The sequence below is a fragment of the Convolutriloba macropyga genome, chromosome 9 (genome assembly GCF_964194025.1).
Source record: "Convolutriloba macropyga chromosome 9, txConMacr16.3, whole genome shotgun sequence".
NCBI lineage: Eukaryota > Metazoa > Xenacoelomorpha > Acoela > Convolutidae > Convolutriloba > Convolutriloba macropyga.
In genome coordinates this window covers 27,500,675-27,520,498 of record NC_134476.1, presented here as the reverse complement: position 1 = coordinate 27,520,498, position 19,824 = coordinate 27,500,675, and the positions used below count along the sequence as shown (strand labels likewise).

Genomic DNA, 19,824 nt, shown 5'->3' with positions numbered 1-19,824 from the left:
TTTCGAAAAAAATTTTTAAACAATAACCGATCAAAAACTTATTTTTGTAAGCTGTAAGTCAGCCTGAGTACTGACAGGATCCCCTTCCTTTCTAATGCTACCAAAACTAACTGTTTAGCGGTTTTATCTTCTAACGATTTGTTTTATTACTTCGATTTCACAAGATTTCAAAAACAATTTTTGGATATTTTTCTATTTTTGAATGCTTTTGAAGTTTTATCACAATATCCTAATTTAGATAGCTCCCGTTGGTTAAGGGAAGACGTTCAATGGATCATAGATAAAATTTTCAAGGAGAAGCTTATGATTTAAATGGCTTCGACACTTATTTTTTGGTTTTTGCCTGTATTTGTTGTTGTTTTCAGTCATAAGTGTTGTTTTCAGTGATTGTGTTTTCAGTGATTGTGATATTTTATTGACTACCCATGCAAGACAAACATCTTTTTCCTATTATCGGGTCATGACTGAGCGTATTTATTGACATGTGTTGAAAGCTATTGAACCTATTGTCTATTAAGACTTTTAAAGTAAATATTCAAAAAAATTTTTTGAACGTCAACCAATTTTAAACTTATTGTTTTTGATTTGTAAGAAACTCTCAGTAATGATCAGAACCCCTTCCATTCTTTCTACAGCAATCTGAATTATTCTGGTTGCCGTTTTCGTTAACTCCTGGTTTTATGACTTCAATGCCACAAGTTTTCAATTTTCTTTTAAACTTTTCGATATTTTGCCGAGTTTTGGTTCCTTTTGAAGTCTTATCATATTATCCTGATACTTACAGCTCCCATTGGTTTTGAAAAGACCTTAAATGGAGTACAGATAAAAATTTCAGATAAAAGGTTATGGTTTGTATGACTGCGACACTCTTCTCGCTTTTTTCTACTTAAATTTGGTTTGTGCCTGTATTTGTTGTTGTTTTCATAGTCAATGACTTATTGTAATGTTTTATCGTAACGATGACTTGTCAATGACCAACATCCTTGTCCTCCCATCGAGGCGTAACTCATATGGCCCATAGAGCGCTTTTATTGCCTTTCGCTGAAAGCAATTGAGTTTAATGGCGTTGATACTACCGGTTTTAACATAAGTTTCGTGGTTGTAATGTATTTGTTCATATTTATTGATATTTTGAATTCACAATGAAAAAAAGTCTCATCCATCATAAATTTAATGGATGATAGAAAAGTCGTTACCGAAAAGTTATTTTTTAAGGGCTTCGACACTTTTCTCGCTCAATTTTTTTTGAATAAGCGGTTTTTGCCTATTTTTTAGATCTTTTGGTAGGCGTAAAATGCTGACCGGTCTCAAAAACTTTTAATTGAGTATTCAAGGGTTGATTTTAACCAAGGCAGTCTTTTTAGGGCGAACAGTCACAAAGATTGTGATATTATACATTTTCAATGATTTTTTGAACTTTTCAGTTTTTGTTGTTTTTTTTCGTGAACTTGATCTTTTCAAATTCAACTGTTCAACTGATTTTTATGAAACTGAAGTTGTCTAAAAAAGTGATTTAGTTGGAAATAATTAGGCTTTTCTGTTCATGTATCAATGAATACGATCAAAATAAAATGAAAGATCTTCATAGATAAAACAGCCATTTTTTCTTATTTCAATGAAAATGTTAAAAAAGGTTGATCATTAGTCTTGTGAAATGTTTGTTGTTCAAATATTCCGTGATATAGTTCGACCCGACATGTAAATTATTGTTCCGACCCCACTTGTGGGGGGAGGAACTATATACTCAATTGGGGTTTTTTTTGTTCAGACAATTTTGGCCGATCAATATATTCTTCGCAGAGAAATGTGAGTGATACCATTAAAAAGCTGGTCCAGCGTAGAATTCAAGATTAAAAAGAGTTTTTTTATTTTCGTTTTTTTTCGAGGAATTAATGAGTTTTGAAATTTCGTGAAAACACGGGATATTTGTTCACTTTTAGTGTAATTTCTTTTTCAAATTAAGATACCTTCTATAAAAGTTGTATTTAAAATTTAAAATTCTCGCCACAAAATGAAAAATTTTTGTGTTCCTAAAAGGCTAAAGGCGATAAAAAAGACTAGTTCTGGTCTTATATGGAAACTCACTAGCAAAAAAAAAATCGAATTCTAATTAAGAGCACTTTTTAATAAATTTTTTCTACTTTTTTTTGCTTTTTTAAGTGACCTAGAGGCAAGTCACTTTTCATATCAAGGTTCCGTTAATTGCAAAACTCCTCTACAGCCAAATGAAGCCCAATGAATTAAAAAAAATTGTTTTCAAGGAATTGCTCATGTTTTGTTTGGCTTCTACTCTGAGTTTTCGTAATTTTAAATGAAATTTTGAATTTCTTTTTGAGCTTTTACTTATTTTTTGGAGTCCTATGTTATAGACTCATTGGCTAAAAGTGCAATTTGTTCCGTAATGAGCTTTGAGTGGACATATCTAGTGCTTTGAGTGGACAAGTAATGGCTGTTAAGTATTAAAAATTAATTTTTTGAAATTTTTGAACATAAACCTTTCATAAACTTATTATCGTGAGCTGTTATTCAGTCTCTGTGATGAAAGCGCCCTCCCCTTTCTTATTTTGACCAAATTAAATCCGGCTAGTGGTTTTATCTTCTTACTTTTGCTTATATGACTTCAATGGCTCAAGATTTCAATAATTTTTAAAAAATTTTCGGATATTTTCGTATTGTTGGTTACTTTTGAAATCTTATCACATTATCCAAATATTGATAGCTCACTTTGGCTTAAAGAATACGTTCAGTGGATCACAGATAAAATTTTCAGAGAAAAGCTTATGGTTAAAACGGTTTCGACATTTTCTCGCATTTTCTACTGAATTTTTGGTTTTTGCCTGTATTTGTTGTTGTTTTTTGTAGTCATAAGACTGATTGTGATATTTTATTGACTACCCATGCATGACAAAAATCTTTGTCCTATTATCGGGTCATGACTGAGCGTATTTATTGACATGTGTTGAAAGCTATTGAACCTATTGTCTATTAAGACTTTTAAAGTAAATTTTCAAAAAAATTTTTGAACGTCAACCAATTTTAAACTTACTGTTTTTGATTTGTAAGAAACTCTCAGTAATGACCAGAACCCCTTCCATTCTTTCGACAGCAATCTAAATTCTTTTGTAACCGTTTTGTTTCTAACTATTGGTTTTATGGCTTCGATGCCCCAAGATTTCAAAAAAAATAGTTTTTGGATATTTTTGTTTTTTTTTTGTTCCTGTTGAAATCTTATCACCCTGCCCTAATATCTGTCATTGGTTTTGAGAAGACGGTAAATGGATCACAGATAAGGCTTTTTTAAGTCACCTAGAGACAAGTCACTTTTCATATCAAGGTTCCGTTAATCGCAAAACTCATATACAGCCAAATGAAGCCCAATGAATTTTAAAAAAAATTGTTTTCAAGGAATTGCTCATGTTTTTTTTTGGCTTCTACTCTGAGTTTTCGTAATTTTAAATGAAATTTTGAATTTTTTTCAGCTTTTACTTATTTTTTGGAGTCCTATGTTATAGACTCATTGGCTAACAGTGCAATTTGTTCCGTAATGAGCTTTGAGTGGACATATCTAGTGCTTTGAGTGGACAAGTAATGGCTGTTAAGTATTAAAAATTAATGTTTTGAAATTTTTGAACATTAACCTTTCATAAACTTATTATCGTGAGCTGTTATTCAGTCTCAGTGATGAAAGCGCCCTCCCCTTTCTTATTTTGACCAAATTAAATCCGGCTAGTGGTTTTATCTTCTTACTTTTGGTTCAAGATTTCAATGGCACAAGAGTTCAAAAATTTTTAAAAAATTTTCGGATATCTTCGTATTATTGGTTACTTTTGAAATCTTATCACATTATCCAAATATTGATAGCTCACTTTGGCTTAAGGAATACATTCAGTGGATCACAGATGAATCTTTCAGAGAAAAGCTTATAGTTAAAACGGTTTCGACATTTTCTCGCATTTTCTACTGAATTTTTGGTTTTTGCCTGTATTTGTTGTTGTTTTTTGTAGTCATAAGACTGATTGTGATTTTTTATTGACTACCCATGCATGACAAAATTTTTTTTCCTATTATCGAGTCATGACTGAGCGTAGTTATTGACTTCTGTTGAAAGCTATTGAACTTATTGTCTGTTAAGACTTTAAAAATAAGTTTTAAAAAAAATTTTTTGAACATCAACCAATTTTAAACTTATTTTTTTGATTTATAAGAAACTCTCAGTAATGATCAAAACCCCTTCCATTCTTTCTACAGCAATCTGAATTATTCTGGTTGCCGTTTTCGTTAACTCCTGGTTTTATGACTTCAATGCCACAAGTTTTCAATTTTCTTTTAAACTTTTCGATATTTTGCCGAGTTTTGGTTCCTTTTGAAATCTTATCACATTATCCTGATACTTAAAGCTCCCATTGTTTTTGAAAAGACCTTAAATGGAGTACAGATAAAAATTTTAGATAAAAGGTTAAGGTTTATATGGCTGCGACACTCTTCTCGCACTTTTCTACTGAAATTTGGTTTTTGCCTGTATTTGTTGTTGTTTTCATAGGCATGAGACTGATTGTGATGTCTTATTGGTTACCTATGCATGACAAACATGCATGTACTCCCATTGGGTCATATTTGGGCGTATTTTTTGACTTCCGTGGAAGCTATTGAGTTTAATTGCTGTTAAGAGTTTAAAGATAATTTTTCGAAAAAATTTCTTAATAATAACCAGTCTTAAACTTTTTTCCTGAACTGTTAGTCAGTTTTATTATTTTTAGAACCCACTTGCTTTCTACTGCAACTAAAATTAATCTGTTTAGCGGTTTTTTTTCTAGCTATTGGTTATATGACTTCATTGACAAAAGATTTCAGAATTTTTTTAAAAAATTTTGTTTTTTTTTTGGATTTTTAGTTACCTTTGAACTCTTATCACATTATCCAAATATTGAACACATTATCAAACGATTATTCTATTTCTGATGGCTTAGAGAAGACGTTTAGTAGAACCGATAAAGTTTTCAGAGAAAAGCTAATTGCTTAATTGTCTTCGACCCTTTCTTCTCGAAATTTTCCACTGAATTTTGGTTTTTGCTTGTTTTTGTTGTTGTTTTCATAGAAGTCAACCTTATTGTGATGTATTATTGGTTATCTTTGTATGACAAACATCTACTTGCTCTCATCAGTTTATATCTGATTGTAGTTATTGACCTCCGTTGAAAGCTTTTGATTTTAATGGCTGTTAAGACTTGATATTTTTTCGAAATTTTTTTGAACTTTAACCAATCTTAATTATTTTGTAAACTGTTGGTCAGTCTCAGTACTGACAAGAACCTTTTATTCTAATGCACCCAAAATTAATCTGGTTAGCGGTTTTATCATCTACCTATTAGTTTTAAAACTTCAATGCCAGGAGTTTTCATAAATTTTTTAAAAAATTTCCAGGTACTTTTTCTTATCTTAGAATCTTTTTGAAATCTTATTACATTGTCCTTTTACTTATAGTTCTCAATGGTTCAGAAAAGACGTCATCCGATCATAGATAAAATTATCAAAGAAGAACTTATGATTTAAATTGCTTCGACACTTTCTTTCGGCTTTTTTCTATTGATTTTTTGGTTTTTGCCTGTCATTTTTGTTATTTTCGCATAGTCAATAACATGTTGTAAGATTTTATTGAAAAAATTTGCATGGTGAACAAACTTTTTGTCCCATCGAGGCGTAGGTTAGCGTATACACTGGCTTACGTTAAAAGCTAATGAATTTATTGGCGTTGATACGACGAGATTTCTCGAAAATTTCGTAGTTCTAATATATTTGTTCATATTTGTTGATTTTTGATGTTATATTTATAAAAAAGAGGAATCCCATTGCTGTAAACAATAATAGAAAAAAGAGAATTTGTTAGTGAAAAGCTCATTTTTTAATGCCTTCGACACTTCTCAATTTTTTTTTCTTGAATTTGCCGTTTTTGCCTGTTTTTGTTCTTTACGTAGCCCTAAATTGCTGACAAGTCTCATAAACTTGTAATTGAGGATTGAATGAATGATGTTTCCCAAAGGAGTCAGTTCATAGCGAATAGTCTTAAAGTTTATGATATACATTTTCAAATGATTTTCAAACTTTTCAGTTTTTGTTGTTTTTTTTGTCAAATTGTATTTTTTTTCCTCGATGAGAGATCCCATCCAATTTCTTGTATTTCAAAAATAACATATCTACTGGTTTCATTTGGCACTGATTCTTTGTTTGATGGACAATATGCTTTTTTAAACGTTTTTTGAGTGGTCAATTTTTGTCTTTCTTTTTCTCTTCTTTCAGAACAATCGCGTAATAATAGGTGCCAATGGTTTTCAAATGTGACCCAAGTAAACATATTTAATCTCTCAGTGTAAATCCTTCAACTGAATTAGTAGAACTAACAATTGAATTAAAAATATTGGCTAATGATTTTAATGGTAGCAAAAGTTTGTGTTTTCGGAAATCATTTGTAATTTTTTTTTTTTCGTATGGCTAAGTCTAATCAAAGACAAGTCTTTTTGGTTTTATAGGGCTCTTTTAGTAATTTATCAGGGGTTATTTAGTTAAAAGCTAATGATTTTTATGACTTTTGAAATTTCTTGGTTTAAAAAATGTTGATTAATTTTTGAATTTCGCCTCATTGTTCGTTTTCTTTGTCGACTTGTTACCTGGTCTCTTTAATAAAACTTTCCATCTGCTGTATAGTTAGAAAAAAGTAAATATGAGCAATTAAGGTTTTATATTACTGCTTTTTGACGTTGTTACTAGGTGCTTTTTAATTTAGATCTTCAGTTTTTGCCGTGAAATTTTTGTTTCTGCATATTTTGTTGTTTTTTTCTCGCAGTCTTTTTACTGCCAGAATTTGTTGGTGCTGTAATGAGGCATGGCATTATGTAATTCAATTAGTAGATAGGTTGTGTAACGATTGTTTCAAACTCAAACATCTATTTTTGTTATCTCTTTATTTTGTTGACAATTAAGTCAAAAATGTAGGTGAGCTCGGGTCGAAACATCATGTGCGAACGCACATTGACGAGCCTCCTTGTTGGTAAAATATTTAAATATTTTGTATCTTTGATTTTGTTTGTACTGTCTGACTTTGATAGGAGTAAGGCTTATGAAAATTTACTCCAATGCTGAATTTGACATATTTTTTTTTCTAATTATTTTTCAATTTGATTTTCACTTTTCAAAATTTGATTTGAGTTTCCAGTGAGTTGAGTTTCCACAATAGATTTGATTAGAAATTTCATGTAATCCGGTTTATCTGAACTGACGTCTAAGTACTAATTATACTAAAATACGCGATTCAACGTCAAACAGTTACTTCTTCATTCGATTTTGAATTTTCTAATAATAAACTTCTTGGCATGAACAAAAGTTATCTTTTGCTAATGACGCGAGATTATTATGTGGCATTATATGACGCTAAACAATATTGATGCGTATTATGTATGTTTTTTGGAGCATCAATCAATGTTGCTTTCATATATTTTTAATCGTATTCAGCGCTTCAGAAAATTATAAAGTATTTTCATAATCTCTTTTTGTTATTTGATATTCCTTAACAATTTTTCCAAAACTCTTGTTTTAAAGAGCTAGCGAAACATGCCTTTTGAAGAAATGCTAAATTCACAAATTGTTTGCATGTGTATATGATGGTAACACGTTACCGCATGCGACGTTCTAAAAACTAGTGACGTTTCTTGTTGTTAGATATTTGTTGTTCATGCATTTTTAAGCTAATTGGCACAGCTCTATCAGCTTATTTTAAATCACATAAATACATCACAGATAAATAATGCAAAGAAGAAAAGTGTGCATTTTTTCTCGTCAGCTTGTTATTGTAGAGATTGCAGTTCAATGTTTTGACGTTCGCTCATGTTTTGTTAAATTTTGCATTCTTAAAGAAATCAAAGCTAAAGCAATATACAAACATCCGGTGGTCGTGGTGGTGGCCATTGTTACTTGTTCTGAAAATAGACATTTTTTACCTTCTTTTTTAAAACCGGGAGTTATCATTTGTGGGCCAGTATCGCTGTTAAAATAAGGTAATTTTCATGGAAACTAAGCAAGATAATGATATAAGCAGGCGCAATGATACTTCTAAAGACGATGTTAAACAAAACAAAAATGTTGACGGTGACAAGGAAAAAACAAAATATATTGAGAAACTTCGTTACTTGAGTCTTAGCGAGGAAACGATGAAAAATATCATGGATTGCGGGGTTCTCACAGTCGGTGGCTTTGTCCAATTCACAACCGAGGTCGAGATCTACTACGATGACTGCATGAAATGTCTGGACAAACTAATACGCAAGTATGAACAGCTGCAGATGAATACTGTGTACGATAAACAGAAAAAGAAGTTCTATTGGGCTAAAATGGAGCCCGAGTTTGTTCACACGACTGAAGATTTGGGTTTCATGAACCAGGAGGATGCGCAGAATAAGTTCAATAAAGTGGTTAAACTCGGAATTCATGACGGAGATCCGATTTGGAAGTTTTATTTTGTCAGAATCATAAATTCCAGCTCAGGTTGGTTCGTCACTCATGTCTAGTGTTGTGTGAGACATTTCCTGTGATTAACAAAAGATTTTTTGAAAGGAATAGGAAATTTGAACGAATTAGAGAAGATCGCCGTGTTTTCAATTAACTGTTATTCAATATTGCGGCATCTTTTATTAAATCTAATTCATGAGCCTTAGGATTTAAATCAAATACATAGGAAGAAGTTTTGACATCACGTGGTACTAAAAGTACGAAAAGCATGTGTCCGCAAATTTGCTATTATTCCAAACGCGTCAACTATTTTATTAATTGCTCTCCAACGAAGTTTGAATTATTCACATTTTTGTATGTGTCATTTTTCATGCAAACTTTTGGCTTGACCGTTTTGTTCTAGAACATTCATTTTTTTCGTCTCTTGAGTGAGTTTTTCACGCTTGACTTCTTGATTTTTGCGCGACCTAATTTGCTCTTGTTCAAAAATTAAGTCTGTTGCTAAAACAAATGCGATAGTAAGATTAGCTATTTTAAGGTGATGAGATCTTAGAGATTACTGCATAAGTGTTATACGCCGGAGGTCGCAGGTCTGAACCCCTCTTTGGTTAGAATTTTTTTGCACCTATGAGAAAAGTTTTTGTCTAAAATTATGAAATAAATGGCCCCGCTGTCGTTCGAGAGCAATTGTCCAACTTTAGTCAATTTTTTTCTCGAAACGGCTATGAATTTTGTAACTAAATTAAAAAATATTTGATGAATAGCCACTAAGAAGTTTGGTCCAGAGCTTTTAAATTAAGATATTCAGCGAAAGGGTACAAGACTATTCCAAAATATCGCATGAAAGAATTAATTTTTAATTTGTGCCAATGTTGCCTGAATTGCAATCATGGATTTTGGTGCTATAAAAGCATCTGTAAGCATGACAATCAACAATGGTCCGATAGAGACCTTGTGGATATTTGTGAGCGTTTTTTACTTTTTTCGGTTTTTTTTCTTCATGCCAGATATTGGTTTAAAATACATTCTTATCATCTTTATTTTAAAGCATTGGAGCTTAAATGAATGTAATTACTTGAAATTGGCCTTTTTGTGCTCAATTAGCACCATTCAGTGTGCTTTCGATTTGGTTTACCTAGTTTTTCAATTGATCAATATTGGCTCTAAATTGGTTACCTTTTTTAATTTATTTTTTTTGCATATAAGTTTACCTAGCCATAAATTTTCTGCCTTTCTACGTTATTTAACTTTTATTTACCATCTGATTAGTTTTTTTTAAAAAAAGTTTGTTTATACATCCAATATGAGTTTTGTAATGGTCCTTGTGTCCCGGATTCAAAAGATTTTTAAACTTCTCGTTGTTTTAGATACACTTTTTGGTTTATTTTGCTTTCAATGAAAGAACAACTCTGTTGGGAGGTTGCTTGAATCTTTACTCTTCATACGGATAGACAGCTATTTGGTGGATATTTATCACAGACTTGAAATTACTGAATTTCCGCTCCTATCTCCAAAAATGTTTTGGTGTTTTTTTCTGCTTCTTCAATTGTAATTACTGTGTTTTTTTTGGGCAACTTTTCCTTTGCTTGATCATTCCTTAACTGCTTTTTCAATTGAAATCTTGTTACAACTCCCTTAAAATGATCTATGATAACCACAAGCCATAGGAAGTAGGAAATTTGACCTAATTAGAGAAGATCGCCGTGTTTTCAAATAACTGTTAGACAATATTGCGTCGTCTGTAATTAAATCTAATTCATGAGCCTTCTAATCACTTTGCCTTATACTTTATTGAATCTGACTTTGAAGTTTGAAAACTGAGGTGAAATACACAGGAAGAAGTTTTGACATCACGTGGCACTAAAAGTACGGAAAGCATGTGTCCGCAAATTTGCTATTATTTGAAACGCGTCAACTATTTTATTCATTGCTCTCCAACAAAGTTTGAATTGTTCACATTTTCGTATGTTTGATGTTTTATGCAAACTTTTAGCTTGACCGTTTTGTTCTGGAGCATTTATTTGATTGGTCTCTTGAGTGAGTTTTCACGCTTAACTTCTTGATTTTTGCGCGACCTAGTTCGCTCTTTTTAAAAAATTGAGTCTGTTGCTAAAACAAATGCGATAGTAAGATTAGCTATTTTAAAGCGATCAGATCTTAGATATTACTGCAAAGGTGTTGTACGCCGGAGGTCGCAGTTCTGAACCCCTCCATGGTTGGAATTTTTAGCACCAATAAAAATAGTTTTTGTCTAAAATTCTGAAATAATTTGCCCCGCTGTCGTTCAAGAGCATTTGTCCAACGTTATTCAATTTGTTTCTCGAAACGGCAACGAATTTTGTAACCGAATTAAAAATTTTTTGATGAATAGCCACTAAGTAGTTTGGTTCAGAGCTTTTAAATTAAGATCTTCAGCGAAAGGGTACAAGACTATTCCACAATATCGCATGAAATAATTAATTTTTAATTGGTGCCAATGTTGCCTGAATTGCAATCATGGATTTTGGTGCTATAAAAGCATCTGTAAGCATGACAATCAACAATGGTCCGATAGAGACCTTGTGGATATTTGTGATTGTTTTTTTACTTTTTTCGGGTTTTTTTTGCTTCATGCCAGATATTGGTTTAAAATACATTCTTATCATCTTTATTTTAAAGCATTGGAGCTTAAATGAATGTAATTACTTGAAATTGATATTTTGGTGCTCAATGAGCACCATTCAGTGTGTTTTTGATTTGGTTTAGCTAGTTTTCCAATTGATCAAATTGTGTCAAATATTGGCTCTAAAATGTTTACCTTTTTATTTTTTTTGCATTTAAGTTTACCTAGTCATAATTTTTCTGCCTTGCTACGTTATTTAACCTTTATTTACTATCTGATTAGTTTTTTGAACAGCGTTTGTTCATACATCCAATATGAGTTTTATAATGGTCCTTGTGTCCTGGTTTCAAACGATTTTTTAAACTTCTCGGTGTTTTACATATACTTTTTGCTTTTTTTTGCTTTCAATGAAAACAACTGTATTGGGAGGGTGCTTGAATCTCTAGTGTTGATAGAATTTTTGGTTTCGCTTATTAAATGTTAATTGTGAAGGAAAGATAGTTGCAGTGTTATGATAATCGTTTAGTCTTCTCTGTTGCCTTGTTTCGATTTCCTCGAAGGTTTTGAGCTGAAAAAATTGTTGGTTCATTAGTATAATGTGCGGTTAGACAGCTATTTGATGGATGATTATCTCAGAATTAAACTTACTCAATTTTCGCTCCTATCTCCGAAAGTGTTATTGTGTATTTTTTCCGCTTCTTCAATAGTAATTACTTTGTTTTTTTTTGGCCAACTTTGCCTTTGCTCCAATCATTCATTAACTGCTTTTTCTATTGAAATCTTGTTACAATTCTTTTTAAAAAGTACTTTAATAATTACAAACCATATGTTTCAGTTTTTTGGGTCAAATGGTACATTGGTCGATTTTTGCTCTTCGAACATCTAGGCAACTTTATTAGCTTGATCTCAACAATGAACTCATTTTCTCACTCTATTTGTTTTTAATCAAAATTTTTTTGCCAAAAGTTGTTTGTAAGACAAACTCTTTTGTTTGTTTTTCAAATTTTGATAGATTTTCTTTGAGATGTCCACTTTTGTCATCTTTGTTTGTGCTGCTATAGTGCTGAAATGTTTTCTAGTTTGAGTTTTTTCTACTTAGTTTGGTAAAACTGGCCAGATGAGTGTTCAGCTACCATTTCATTGGAACATTAAAATTGAACTATAAAAAGTCTGTTTTGTTTGAAAATAGGACTCAAGTCAGTACTTTTTTAAACAATATTTCGTTACTTTTACGTATAATTAGAAAAATTCACCAGAAAGTTTTAATCGGGCATGAACTTTATGAGATTTGATCAAAGCCAAATCTCGTCCAATTTGTAAAACTCCAAACAGAAACAAAAGTGGTGAACAAAATCAAGTCAATCGTCAGCTAAATGTCATTAAGCTTGCTTTTTTATTCCCAACAATATAAGCTCTCCTAGTTTAATTCCCAACAATATAAGAGCGCTTAACGCTTATAAAACTACTAAAGCTGACTTAAGAACTCAGCTGCAACTTGAAGCTCTTGGTGTTTACTTGTTAATTCTTTTTCAAACGTTCAAAGTCATCGAGGAAATGTTTGAGTAAATTTTAAAAAAAAAGCATAGCAGAAAAACTCCTAAAGTAAGTCTCGATGGGTTTATTTAACCACTAGAGAAGATCCAGACTGGGCAATTAGACCAGTCTAACCTGCAATTAAAAAAGGAAATTAAACTATACAAAGAAGGCGGACACAGAAAGACAAAAAGGAACAGTTCCTCGAGTTCTAAATAACAAAGTCTCTTTTACAATAAATATAAATAGTTACTTCAACGAATTATTCAAAAGGCCGAAAGAAATTACAGTGTTGCTTGGCAATAAAACGATTTAAATCAACATCATCTTACCAAAAGTTTATTTTGACCATTTAGATGCAGAAAGAAAAAAATTGTTAAAAAAACACATAATTGAATAAAAATTACACATCTAAGGAAATTGTTGCTACTCTTGCTGTCAATTTATCAATCATTATTATTTATGTAGAACTGAAAACTTGGCTTTGCGCCCAAATCTTGTTTCTTTCCTTGGTCCAAGTAACAGAAGGACAAAATGCTCAAAGAAAGTGGAAATTCTCAACTTTAACCATCATTAAATCAAGCGTAAGATGTCTTCAAGTTCAACACCTTCCTGCCACAAGGAGCGGGATCAATGGTTTTTTGGCCAGTATCAACTTTGTTTACCTGACTTGAAAACGACGCTTGTGGGCAAAACTAACAAAAATTGCCAAAGAAGATTTTTATTAACAAAAATTACCTATATTTTACTGAAATTTTTTGTTAAATGCCCTAAAAACCATTTTCAGGTTAAATTTTTTCATTGACCCATCTGCACGGTTTATGGAGTTTTGTTGACCTATTTCTATCTAGGTAAATACACCAAATCACAACTACTAAAAATTAAATTTTCTAATAGTTTCTGTTAAAGTCCAACGGTTATTTAAAGTTTATAATTTTTCCCTGGTAACTTAAACTGCCAGGGTGTTTTTAAGCTGCAAGGGTGTTTGCTCTTTTACATCTGGCTCTTCAATGTTAGTATTGACAGGTCCTGTCAACTAAGGTCTTATTAACCGTCTTGGGATCAGGCCTAATTTAATCAATTCAAGGAACTCAATTGCGGCTGATGTTTTGATTGAATTTGAAACAATTTTTTTTCGTTTTTTTTTGTCTTGGAAATAGTCCTGCCCTCAGCTGTTAACTTTGTCTTTTGGTGTTTGGTGTCTGAATAAATTTGGTAAAAGACTCTGTTTGCTTTTTCGAACTCTTTGTGAACTCTTTTGTTTGTTTTTCAAATTTTGATAGATTTTCTTTGTCATCCTGCTTTGTGCTGCTATAGTGCTGAAATGTTTTTTAGTTTGAGTTTTTTCTATTTAGTTTTAATTGGTAAAACTGGCCCGATGAGTGTTCAGTTACCATTTCATTGGAACATTAAAATTGAACAAATTGAAAAATTCATGTTTTGTTTGAAAATAGGACTCAAGTCAGTACTTTTTTAAACAATATTTCGTTACTTTTACGTATAATTAGAAAAATTCACCATAAAGTTTTAATCGGGCATCAACTTTATGAGATTTGATCAAAGCCAAATCTCGTCCAATTTGTAAAACTCCAAACAGAAACAAAAGTGGTGAACAAAATCAAGTCAATCGTCAGCTAAATGTCATTAAGCTTGCTTTTTTATTCCCAACAATATAAGCTCTCCTAGTTTAATTCCCAACAATATAAGAGCGCTTAACGCTTATAAAACTACTAAAGCTGACTTAAGAACTCAGCTGCAACTTGAAGCTCTTGGTGTTTACTTGTTAATTCTTTTTCAAACGTTCAAAGTCATCGAGGAAATGTGTGAGTAAATTTTTAAAAAAAGCATAGCAGAAAAACTCCTAAAGTAAGTCTCGATGGGTTTATTTAACCACTAGAGAAGATCCAGACTGGGCAATTAGACCAGTCTAACCTGCAATTAAAAAAGGAATTTAAACTATACAAAGAAGGCGGACACAGAAAGACAAAAAGGAACAGTTCCTCGAGTTCTAAATAACAAATTCTCTTGCAATAAATATAAATAATTACTCTTACAAATTATGAAAATTTTTGTTAACAAAAATTACCTATATTTTACAGAATTTTTTTGTAAGATGCCCTAAAAACCAATTTCAGGTTAATTTTTTTCATTGACCCATCTGCATGGTTTATGGAGTTTTATTGACCTATCGCTATCTAGGTAAATACACCGAATCACAACAACTAAAAATTAAATTTAAAATAGTTTCTGTTAAAGTCCAACGGTTATTTAAAGTTTATAATTTTTCCCTGGTAACTTAAACTGCCAGGGTGTTTTTAAGCTGCAAGGGTGTTTGCTCTTTTACATCTGGCTCTTCAATGTTAGTATTGACAGGTCCTGTCAACTAAGGTCTTATTAACCGTCTTGGGATCAGGCCTAATTTAATCAATTCAAGGAACTCAATTGCGGCTGATGTTTTGATTGAATTTGAAACAATTTTTTTTCGTTTTTTTTTGTCTTGGAAATTGTCCTTCCCTCAGCTGTTAACTTTGTCTTTTGGTGTTTGAATAAATTTGGTAAAAGACTCTGTTTGCTTTATTATGTATAATGTATTTTATTTTGTCAATTTTAAAAAGCAGAGTTCCAGTTTAAAAAAGTTCCAACATGTTCTGTTTTTGGGATTTTAAGTTTAACTTGAAATTCAGATAGTACAGCCTGACTTCAAGAAGAAGCTATACTTCAAGAAGACCTAGAAAATTTGGACTTTGACCGGAGAAGAAAGGGGGTTAACCGCAGGGAAGAAAATTAGCAGAAGATACAGAAAAGTTTCAAAATTTCAATGAACCTTTTGAACACAAATTGTCTTAAAATAATTAAAACTTTAACAACAATTGAGCTCATTGAATTGTAAATTTATGTTCTTGTCAAAAACTGTTAATTATGCCGTTCTAGAAGGGTGATTGAACCTATGAATACTAACACTAAGACATCAGATACTAACACTCAGTAAATGAACCGCCGATTTACGAGCCAAAAATTTTAAAATGCTCCAAAGTTTTTCAAAATCAAAGTTCCGACGTCTCAAAAACAGATTTCAACTTCATTGAAAAAGTCTTTTTATGACTCACGCCACTGGAGCATCACATTCATAACAATTAATGATATGACGACAGAATGATCACGGAAAACGAGCAAAATAAAAAATATTTGTATTTTTCTAACACAAATGCGACCTGCCATCATTAAGAAGAACAAAAGGATGGGCTTAACTCAAAAATTCACAAAATCTTGTGAAAATCAGCTTTAATTTCCAATAAAGCAGTATGAGATAGACTGAAGCTATTATATTTTCTCACTAATGACTCATTAGAAAGTGACGTTGTTAGAACTAAATGACTTTAAAAAATGCGGACACCACAAATGTGGGCAAAATTGTGAAATTGTAGTTTTTTTCATGAAATTGTTTAGTCAAACTCATACAAATTTTTGATACATTTTAGACAACAGATTCGCACTTAACTTCAAACGCAATTTGAAAAAATTTTACCCGTTTCAAATCAAGGTTTTCACTTTTTTTTATTTCACTGATGTGACAGAAATCGCTACAGACTAAATATTAACTTCATTCTATAAAAAAGACAGTGGGCCATACATACAATTATTTTATGTTTTGAACTATGGAAGAAATCAAGAGTACTGCAAGGCAGCTATGCGGTTTTTAAAATATTTTGTAATTATTTCTTTTTTCTATGTGCAAACTTGGGTTTTTGGCGTTATGTGCATACCTTAAAAGCACGTCAACTTTTCGAGAATCTGAGTGTGTGTGTGTGTTTTCGTGTGAGTGAATGCATGCATCTGTGCGTGTGTGCGTGCGTGTGTGTGTGTGTGCGTGGTGTGTGTGTCTGTGTTTGTGCGTGTGTGTTTGTGTGTGTGCGTGCGTGTGTGTGTGTTTTTTTTGTGTGGGTGTGTCTGTGTTTGTGCGTGTGTGTGGTGTGTAAGCGTGCGTGTGTTTGTGTGTGTGTGTTTTTTGTGTGGGTGTGTGTTTGTGTGTGTGTGTGTCTGTGTGTGTGCGCGCGTGTGTGTGTGTGTGCGTGTGTGTGTGTGTGTGTGTGTGTGTGTGTGTGTGTGTGTGTGTGTGCGTGTGTGTTTGTGTGTGTGCATGTGTGTGTGTGTGTTTGTGTGTGTGTGCGCGTGCGTGTGTGTGTTTGTGTGTGAGCTGGCGGGTCTGGGTTTGTGTGTGTGGGGGGATCTTTAATTGATTTGAAGAACTTTTTCTCATTTCTCCTATGGTACCTCTTTTTATCTCTCTAGGATGCTTAAAAATTTACTCTGTGGCCTGGTTTTCACTCGTGAAATGTATTTGCGGTCGGAAACATCTCTGGGTGGTCAACCTAAACTTCTTTTAGGGAATCAGGAAATCGAATCGTCGGGTGATCACACAGATTTAATATCTTCCACTGGTAATAGTGGTTGCACCAATCAGAACGATAATAAGGGCAATTCACATCATGCATCCAACACCACAGCAGAAGAAAGAAATGGTATGATGAGATACAGCATATTCTTCGTTCTGTCACACGCTCTGGTTGATGGTATTGGCATGGCTACTATGGTCCAGGACTACTCCACGTTTGTGTGCCAGGTGCTAGAAAGAAGGAAGCGGAAATTACCAGTGTTTGTCGACGAAGGTTGGTTCAGTTATTGTACTTGTTAGCCAATAGCTTCGGCCAAAAGACTAGTTTTGACAGAATTGAACCGATCAGCAATTGACAGTATAATCGACGAAAATGATCTTTTCAATTTTTTTAAATTGACCGATTATAAGCAGACATCGCGTTGGTCTTTGGTTTAGTAGATGGTGGATTGCTCACGCAGAAAATAGTGGACTCCATTTTCAATCTCGAACCGATCTCTCCTGAACTTGAATTTAAAATAGCATATTTTTCTATCCAAAATAATGCATGTGTTCAGCAGAAGCAGCTCTACCCATCAAAATGCTGTCTTAGTTCAAACATTTTTTTTTGGTGATGAGTATTTCCGCAGTAAATTTTATGCTTTTTGTTTAGCCGGTTTTTCAGAAACGTTTAATACATTCTCAAAACGACCGCAAAAGCATGCAAAAAAGAAAACATATCTAATTTATGCTTTGACAGTGAATTTTTCCCTTTCTTTGAATAACTTGTTTTAACAATTGAGCTCTGTGAATGGCGCTAATATTAAAGAAACGGGAGAAGAAACTTTTAGGAAAGGGTTTAAATTCAGTTTGATCCTTCACCTTTAGTTTTTGAATACGTTTAATTTTAGCGTCATTCTTGTTCAATTTGTTTGCCAAATTATGTACGCGTAGATTCAGAATAATTGATAATTGGTTTTTAATTTCGCAATCAAGGATTTTTATAATCAAAATAATTCGGAATAAATTAAAATCGTTTCAAATTTTTCTACTTTTATTCATGTAAATTAGAGACAAGTAAGTTTTCATACCAAAGTTTTATCAATGACAGATCCTGTTTACGTTCAAATATATACTATTTTTTCAGAGAATAGGTCATTTTTTACGTCTTCGAGAATTTATTTGCGTAAACTTTTTAAAATTTCTTTGATTGAGTAACATTTGATTACATTTGTGGAAAGACATAAGTAATTATATCTAATGGTTTCATTTGATAACTGCTGTCTCTGCTGGTTCATATGACTTTGAATAGTTTTTTTCCAAAGAAATGGATTCTGCGCCTCTGAACCATATTTCTCTCAACATGTAATTTGGTCTCATTACTCAATGTTCCCATCATCCTTCTATTGAAACCAAAATTAATCTGTTTAGCAATTTTATGTTTCAACTAATAGTTTCTTTGATACTACCAGTTATTACAAAATTTTTGTTCGATTGGGGTTGTGACGTTTTAATTGAATAGATTATGGTTTTAGTTGCTTGTTTTTAAATGTTTCTCGCGCATTTTGTTGACTTCTTGGTTTTTACCGGTTTTTCTTGTTCTTGTCAACTTTTAACTGGGTTTCATTAATCACAGGTCCCAATTGCGTCTTCAGGATTTATGTGTGAATCTATCTAATATTTTTTAGGTTAAAAACTGATGGTTGTTATGCGCTTTCAATCCATTGGCTTCTAAAAATTTCAATGGATTTTTAACTTTGCCCCTCTTCGTTCTTCTCCTTTACCCAGCTTTATTAAGGACAGTTTTCAAATGCTTTTTAGTGATAGACAATTTAATTTGTTTATTTTAAGTTATATCTGATGCTTTTTGACTGTGTTTCAACTTTTTTTATGAGAAAGATTTTGAGTTTTGGCCGTAATTATTTTTTTGGTTGTTTTGTCTCGTCTCATTAATGCAGATCTCGTCGTCCCCCTAACTCTGCATTATATAAATATGTTAGTGGTTTGAGTTTGTAACGATGTTTTTTCTTACTCATACACCATTATTTGTGGAACAATGTGTGAATTTTTAGCAGTTTCCTATCTCTTCTTCAATTGGTAGAACGAAGTCAATAATATGGATGAGCGGGATCAGAATAGTATGTGCGAGCGCAGGTTATCGATCATCTTGTTTTCGATTTGAGTTTTAGAAAGATTTTAAACGCTTGAATAGATTTTTGAATTGTTCCTTTTATGAAAATGCGAACTGTCTATATTCGGTTATAATTTTTCCTTTTTTTAGAAGAGTGCGTGGAGGTGCTGAAAATTTGTCCCCCGTATGAGAAGTTAGTACCGAACCTGCTAGTGTACAGAATAGCCGCATTCCCTATCTGCATTGTTTCAGACGTCTGTGTCCGACTTCTCTTCAAGTTCGGGTAACTATCTATGAAATTAGATTCTTATGAAATTATAGTTTTGGTTCCTGGTATATAGAGTATATAGAACAAATGTATAGCTGATGTTTTTTGGCCTAAGATGACCTTTATTTGAACCAAATTTTTAAAGTTATTCATATATTTCGCATATGGAAACAATTCGTTTTTGTGAAACCCTTTAGATAATGTCAAATTATATAAAACAAGGTTGTTTTCAGAACAAGGTTGTTTTCAATAGTAGCTTTCAGAAAACCCAAAACACGTGCATATTTTAAAATGCCGAAAGTCTGCAGTGCTAGAAGTTAAAATGCCAAAAGTTCCTACTTAGCCAGAAGTTGACTACCGTTTACTTTCGTCATTTTAAAACGAGCGCGTTTCGTGTTTTAAGCATGGCTACGTGACTCTGC

General features: G+C 32.4%; 1 protein-coding gene across 1 annotated transcript in view; it reads left to right on the top strand.

Moving 5' to 3' along the window:
- Positions 1-7,796: 7,796 nt before the first annotated feature.
- The window catches only part of LOC142345702 (uncharacterized), a 46,255-nt gene continuing 34,227 nt past the window's right edge, over positions 7,797-19,824 (top strand). The window contains exons 1-3 of the mRNA XM_075397949.1: positions 7,797-8,532; positions 17,017-17,298; positions 19,285-19,417. Coding sequence (XP_075254064.1) covers positions 8,055-8,532; positions 17,017-17,298; positions 19,285-19,417 — 893 coding nt within the window. The 5' untranslated portion in view covers positions 7,797-8,054. The remainder of the gene's footprint in view (positions 8,533-17,016; positions 17,299-19,284; positions 19,418-19,824) is intronic.